Here is an 8,227-nt window from a genome sequence, read left to right on the forward strand (position 1 = left end):
CTCTCCATATATATACACACGCACACACACACACACCATAAGGTCATGTTCATGCACTGATGCACACACTTGAATTTATAGTACACATATAATTCAACTTGTGTTTTGGTAATTTAGTAATTAACGTCCATGCACTTTTTAATTAAACAAAATTAGCTAACTAAACCATTCCAACATGATGATGTGTTTGGGCTCAAAACGATCACATGTATATGTCATATATATAAGTTGTTACACGATTCAAATCTAGGACTAGTATATGATTTGATGGATCTTTATCAACACAAGATTATATATAGTGCATGGTCGTCTGAGCTTATCTTAATTAAAATATAAAAGTATTCTTATATTGTAGTAACAGGAATATATTCAACTCCTGCAATATACTTTACATAATTGTTACAATCATTATTTTTTTTCTATTGTAACTCTTGATTAGATCTTAGATCCATTCTAGGTATCTATGCCTTACTTCATTTTTTTTTTCTTTCTAATTACATCAAACGATTCCCTCGGTCCATTAGCTAGATCTTTGTCTCCACATTTATAAAAAAATTGCATCCTATCTCGTGTCCAATATACTCTTCATTGTTTAGTAATCAACTCACAAATTTTTAATTATAGTATGTTATGAAAACATTTTTTCCCCTAGTGATATCTCTAATAAACATACCAAAAAATAAATAATATTAGCTAGTGACGTAAGATTTCTTGTAATATTGTATTCAATTCATTCCTATTTATATTTTCTTAGTTTACCAAACAATAATATATTCTAGAAGAGTGTGGTACACATAAGAAATTGGATTTTATGTTATTTCTTGTATAGTCTTTTAAAAAAAAAATGTTATTTCTTGTATAGTCAGATTGATAAAACTATCTCTTATTCACGAATATGGTTAAACTTTGATCACCGATTTAAGATAGAGTATATTCAGTAATATAAAACTAAGCACCAACCATTTAAAATAGATTTAATATTGAACAACAAAAATATCAAATGATTATAAGTACATATATTATATAATGTGAACATCAATATCGAAAAATCATGAAAGGGCTCGAAGAGAAGAATAGTTTGCAAAGAAGAGTTTGGAGTATGTCTGTTTCTTCATTGGAAACTTCAATCTTTTTCTTCTTGAGAATCTACAAAACCACAAATAAAAATAAGTGCACAATAGAAAGTATATCCTTTGTTTTAAGCTGTAGATTAAGATAATATAAGATTCATTTAAACTGATAAAATTGGTCAAAATATTCAAATTGTTTTATATGCTTATAGAGTCTGATTAGCTCAGAACAAAAGCAACGGTACAAAATAGAAGGGTGAGATGTTACAAAAAGGAGAGTCTCATACTTCGAGATTCTCTCTTTTTCGTTTTGTTTGTATAGATAAAACATTGTTTGATCGAGTAGTATAGTGTGGCTACTGTCTCCTTTTTAGTCTTTAACCCATTGTTAAAATTTTATATCACGGGGCTATAGGGTTTAAAATTTATGAAAATGAATGATAGGATAAATACAAGAAAAAAATTATCTTTTAACTTGTAATTTTTATTTTCTCTTATGGTTACTGATGACTAGATGAATTGGTTATATTATTGGACTAATCTTTAAATTTTATGATTTGAAAAATAAAAAAGTTACTTTACAAATTATTTTAAAAGTGCATGCATTTTTTTATATCTATTACATCTAAGTAAAATTACATATACTATTTTTTTAATTAATATATAAAAAAACCGATAACATTTCAGTCGTCATGCACATTTTTATTCGATAAGAATTATATATATTTCGTAAACTTTTTATCATCTTCCTTTAAAATTTTTTTTTTCGGTATAAGTTTTCTTCTGTATATGGTTTAACAAAAATGAATTGTTATTATATCAAAAATTCTTTCAAAAGAGATGATGTTTATATACTTTTACATTTTTCATAATTTTTTCCATTTTTTGTTTTGGTTTCTTTCCCCTATGCATGGCATCTTATTTGTTCAGTAAATAATATAGAGTTTTATCTCTGTTATTATGTATAATAATTTGAGAAACCTTTGTTTTTGTTTCTTGTTTAAACTAAGGAGTTTCTTCTTAACCTACACATATCTAGGAAACTGAATCTCTTAAAAAGCATAAGTATGTAAAAAGCAAAGTACTGTTTTACATGAAAAATTTAACGATGTCTTTTTTGTATTTATCTCTATAAACTAAGATCAAATTTATCGAATATTTCTGAAATGTAAGAGATATAAAAAATGTTTACTCTCAAGTGATATAATATAATACGAAGTAGAAGAGAAACTAGTCAAGTGGTAGTTGCCCGAGGAGAGACGCAGAGCTTCTCATGTGATATACACATGACTTAGTAAATTAAAGGAAAAAGTGGGATATACACATGACACATTACTTTTAGTTTTTATTACCAAAAATTTATGGTTCTCACATGAATCTCTATAAGTCAGTCTTAATCAATTATTTAAGTTACACTTTGCAAGATCCATAAAAGATTAAAGAGCTTCATATTATTGTGTTATGTATGACTTTAGGCCTGTTAACGGAGTGAATATCCGTTTTTTTAGAAATATCCGTATGATTCGTAATTTTAATATTCATATTCGTATTCGAAAATTTTAATTATTATGTGGATAATCAAAAATATATATAAAAAACTTAAAACACTGAGTGTTCTAACAAAAATACTGTATATCCATATTTAAATATTGGATAATCGTATCTAAATATCAGATATTCGGTTTGAATTAAACGAATATCCGATTTTTTTTAAAAAAGTATATCTGTTATCCATTTTAAAATTTAGCATTATTCTTATCCGTATCTGAAATATTTTCCGTTTTATTATCTATATCCGTTAATTCCGGATACAAAAATGGATACAGATAAGATATTCGCGGATACAAATATTAGTATGTGTGTTTTTAGATATACTACTTGTCGAAATATAAAAAAAAAGGACAAAAGATATAAATGTAGTAAACAGTTGGTAGTGAGAAGAAGCAACGAGAAGAGAAAGTTTCCAGGAATAACAATAAGTTGCACTAAAGAAGAGAGCAGAGAAGAAACCTCAAGAAGAAGAAGAAGAAGAAGAACAAAAGTGTTGACCAATAATAATAGTAGTAGTGATCATAAAATTGAATTTGGTATATACTAAAGTTATAAAAATGGTAAAAGAAGAAATGAAATGATTGTTTAAGAAAGTAAGAGAAGAGAAGAAGGTGGTGGGTGAGAAAGAAAGGATCGTAGTTTTTGTCAGACCAAAAAAGAAAACGAAAGTATGAAGAAGATTAGAGAGAGTCACGGGTTTGTCTTGAAAGCCACTTTTGTTTTTTGTTTTTTTTTTTTTTAATTTCAATTTTATAAAAATGTTTTTTTTCAGAGACACTCAGACACATATTCCCCTCCATCTTCTCATTATTCGAGGTTGCTAACTTCCAAATTCTAATTTACATTTTTCACTTTTTGTTTCTTCTTTTTTATAATATTTACTGCCTCTTCATGTTGATCAAAAACTTAACTTTTAGAAACTCTTTTCATGCATTTTGATGATATGTAACAAAGAAGTTTACATTTTCACAAATAGAATCTCTTAATCGAATGGATTTAGTTTTTTTTGTTAATGTTTCGAACGAATATTTTTGTAATATCTCGGTTTTAAGAAATTTTGTGGAGTATACGAAAAAAATTAAGCGATTATATTAATTTCTTAAATAATTTTTATGTTTTACCATATTTTCTAAAACAAGAATGTTACAAAAAAAAATTTCAAGTCGCAAATACACATATTGATAGAGTGGTTTATGATTTATGAGTTATATAACTAAGTGATACATTGTTTTGGTTTGTTTCACTATCCTTGATTAATTACCTCAATGTGGACACTAAATTTAGAGATATTACAAGAAATAATTGTTTTGCTCCAATAAGATCAAAGATCACTTTTAAGAAGATGAAAAGTGTGCTTATACAAATTAATTCTTCTCAATTAACTCAAACCAAAAAAAGTTCTAGAAGAATAAATTTCAAAAGAGGCTCTAACTCTTTTCTTTCACATTATTCATATATGTAACGCAATTTTATCTTTACTCGGAATATACACAAAATATAAGATTTCATATTTCGTTGTCTTACTTTTATATGATTTGGACATGATATAAGAATCTTTAAAACTAATAAATTTCCACTACTTTGGAACTTTGTTTCTTTTCTTTTCTTTCGATAGTTCTACGAAAAGAAAAGTTTCCCACTAATTAATATGCAAGTGAATAAAGTGATAATCCGAAATTTTTGTTTTTCACTTGTTATTGAAGACTGATCATTACTACGATAGTGTTACGTTAGGGAGTTGCATACGATAGCAGTTGAAGATAATGCAATCGTTCATCCTAACTATAATGCATCAAAACTCAAAGATTAGTGTACAAATCACTCACCACACCAGCCTCTTGGATCCGAATCATCACTAGATACAACATTTTGAAAGTATATAACTATCTCTGTCTATGGAATGAGATATCGCCAAACAGTTTTGTGCCATGATTCCATGAACGAAATGACTCCATGCAAGAATAAGTAATTATTGAACTAACGCAATCTTGCAAATCAGAAAAAGTTATATAGAAGAAACATAAACCAATTACAAAAACATTAAAAAGTAAAAGAAACAGTGAGAACATTGGTGTTACATTCCATATCCGTGTTTGGCGTTATAAAAAAAAGTGAACATAAAACAAATCATTCACTCACGTATAGAAGAATCTCTCATCTCTCACACTCACGTATACATAAGTCAATAAGTCTACTCAATTGCAATATCCATGATATTTCGAATCAAACCTTAATCATTTGATCATGATCATTCATTCACACATTTCTTATATAGTCACACAACATATTTACCAATATAAATCTATACATTTTCTGATTTTCACCTCAAACCAAAACATTATATTTCTGTGGACACATGCAAAAGCAAAAGTAGAACAACAAACAAGTTTTCCAAAATCTCATATATACACTCTAATTAATAGTAGTTATACATGAGGACAGATACACACACGTACGATCTATAAACCTCAAAGAAAGAGATAAAAATAAAATAAAAAGTTTATAGTAACAAAAAAACAAATTAGTACTCACTCACTACTCAGTACTAGACTACCATTTTTAACCCAACCCCACTCGATACAAAACAAACACAAATCTTTCTTCTCTTTCTTCTCTCTCTCTCTCTCTCTCTCTCGAGAACTCTCTAATGGCGATGATGGTTGAGAATAGCTACGGTGGTTACGGTGGTGGTGGTGGAGAAAGGATACAACTTATGGTCGAAGGTCAAGGCAAAGCTGTTCCTGCACCGTTCTTGACAAAGACTTATCAACTTGTTGATGATCCTGCGACTGATCATGTTGTCTCTTGGGGTGATGATGACACTACTTTTGTCGTTTGGCGTCCACCGGAGTTTGCTCGTGATCTTCTTCCTAATTACTTTAAACATAACAACTTCTCTAGCTTCGTTCGTCAGCTCAACACTTATGTATGTTTATACTCTATCTTCTTTTCTCTTTAAAGTTTCGATTTTTATCAAATGGGTTTTGAGATACGTATCGTTTTGTGATTACCCATCTCTTAAAGTTTCGATTTTTATCAAATGGGTTTTGAATACCGCAAGGTTTTGTTATTACCCATCTCTTAAAGTTTCGATTTTTATGTCGAGACATGGAAGAAAGATTTGGTTTTTGAGTCTTTGGGTTTATGAGATTTTGGGAAAAATCAAATGGGTTTATGTTTTACGATCTGGTTTTGATTACCCATCTCTTAAAAATCAAATCTTTACACCAAAATCAGAAGAAAAATGTGATTTTTTTTTTTAAGATTTGAGGGTTTTAGTCTTCTTCTTCAAGAAAGGTTCTTGATTTGTTGATCTTTGATTCTGTCAGGGTTTTAGAAAGATTGTACCAGATCGATGGGAGTTCGCGAACGAGTTTTTCAAGAGAGGAGAAAAGCATTTACTTTGCGAAATCCACCGCCGCAAAACATCTCAAATGATACCACAACAACACTCACCCTTCATGTCTCACCACCACGGCCACCACGCTCCGCCGCAGGTTCCCTTCTCCGGCGGCAGTTTCTTCCCTTTACCACCGCGTGTCACAACTCCAGAAGAAGACCATTACTGGTGCGACGACTCACCACCGTCAAGACCACGAGTTATACCACAACACAACAACATTGACACCACGGCGGCTCAAGTTACAGCATTGAGTGAAGACAACGAGAGATTACGACGGAGCAACACAGTGTTAATGTCCGAACTTGCTCACATGAAGAAACTTTACAACGACATTATCTACTTTGTTCAGAACCATGTCAAGCCTGTTGCTCCAAGCAACTCTTACCTCTCTTCGTTTCTCCAGAAACAACAACCTCCAACACTTGATTATTACAACACCGCCACTACTGTCAATGCCACTACTAATAATAATCTCAATCATGGTTTGAACTCATCTCCACCAACTTCACAAAGCTCAATCACAGTTCTTGAAGACGACACTAATAATCACGATCAGAGGAACATGAGAAAGACTAAGCTTTTTGGAGTTTCGTTGCCTTCTTCTAAGAAGAGATCACATCATTTCTCAGACCAAAGTAGCAAAACTCGACTTGTGTTGGATAAGTCTGATCTTGCTTTGAATCTCATGACTGCTTAAGATTACTCTTTTGGTTTTTTGCTTTTTTTTGAAGTATCAGTGATGATCAAGCATTATTAGCACTTAATGTTGTTATGATGAACATGAATATTAAGACTTTTTTTTTGGTTTCTTTTGATTAATAATCTTGTTTAATGATGTTTTATGTTTTTGTTATTAACTTTATGGGTTTTTGTTTTCTGAGCTTGTTGTCCAGAGAGAAGATGAGAATGTCAGTGATGTCTAATGTAGATAGGCTTTTAGGTTACTTTTATGCATTTTTTTCGATATTTTCATGTGTATTTTTTTTTTTTTGGAACCGATCCAGTTTATTATTATTCTCTTTTATTTAATATACATCCATAGAATATAAAATTCCATTTATTTAATACATCCACGTCATCATTTCCCCAGTTTCTGGTTCCTAAATTTTTTAATTTTGTATCACTTTTTATTTGCCCAGAAAAAATGAAATTATTTAAATTACCTTTAAAATTATTTAAGTAATTTTGTTCAGATAAGACAATAGTAACTTGTTATATTTTTAGTGACGAATCAGTTTTTCTTTGGTTCGTTTGTTTTTTTAATTAACTTTGGGCCTTATTAGGCCTTATTGAACCTGTAGCCCACTACAATGTATTTTATTGTAGGAGAGACATCAATTTATGTTATAAAGACTTCCTTAGGATTGAATCTCTGTTTTTTTTTTTTCTTTAGGATTTTAGGATTGAATACTTTCTTAAGCATAATTTAAACTCCTCATCCCTAAAGTTTAAACTAAAAACTTTGATCTCGTAATCAGGTAAGACAAGATAACATGACTTAAACGGGCATTCTTAGACACACTATCTATCTTTTCAATATGAGACTATGTCAATGTTGTGTTAACTGATTGAAGAAACATAGTGTTGATGCATGTGTTGTTTTATTATTATCGACACTTAGTTGGTATGTATACCAAGAGACGTCTCATGGATACTTACGACGTTTAGGGTATTGTTGGACAGATTCACATGTATGTGTATATAGACAAAATTGTATATCTTTAAGAGATGTTGGTGGTTTATCTTGAGACCATTATAATCGTAGGAGAAGATGTTGTTAGTAACTTGGTATCCATATATGTTAAGATCGATATATCAAGAGGTTGTTCAATCAAATCTACATAGGAAAGGAGTGGTAGACAAGGTATGGTAGTGTAAATGTAAATGCTTTCATATTCTATCGTATGTAAAAAAACCAAACTCCGTTAACAAATATGGCTCATCTAGTTATATTTTACCGTACGTTTTACACTCGTTATTCAACAAAAAGCATAGGTTTTAGTCACACATGCGTATTGACATTTATAAGTGGATAGATCAAAACCAAACTTCTCATAGTTTTTGGTACACATTGATTAAATAATTTTTATATTGTTCTTTTTTGGGTAAATCATCAAACAAAATTGTTTATATTAACCTCCACTACGCATGATCCACGACCAAAAAAAAACAAGGCTTTTAACGTCAGTTATTAGGTGGGTTT

The 8,227-nt window shown here is 30.1% G+C and overlaps 1 protein-coding gene across 1 annotated transcript; it reads left to right on the plus strand.

Annotated features, from left to right (window-relative positions):
- The first annotated feature begins 5,217 nt into the window (after positions 1-5,217).
- On the plus strand, positions 5,218-6,881 carry LOC17899033 (heat stress transcription factor B-4). The gene is made up of 2 exons (XM_006305093.2): positions 5,218-5,547; positions 5,951-6,881. The coding sequence occupies exons 1-2, from the start codon at positions 5,269-5,271 to the stop codon at positions 6,719-6,721; spliced, it is 1,050 nt and encodes a 349-aa protein (XP_006305155.2). The 5' UTR covers positions 5,218-5,268; the 3' UTR covers positions 6,722-6,881.
- Positions 6,882-8,227: the final 1,346 nt, after the last annotated feature.

This window comes from Capsella rubella, unplaced genomic scaffold, assembly GCF_000375325.1.
Source record: "Capsella rubella cultivar Monte Gargano unplaced genomic scaffold, Caprub1_0 scaffold_1, whole genome shotgun sequence".
NCBI classification, from domain to species: Eukaryota; Viridiplantae; Streptophyta; class Magnoliopsida; order Brassicales; family Brassicaceae; genus Capsella; species Capsella rubella.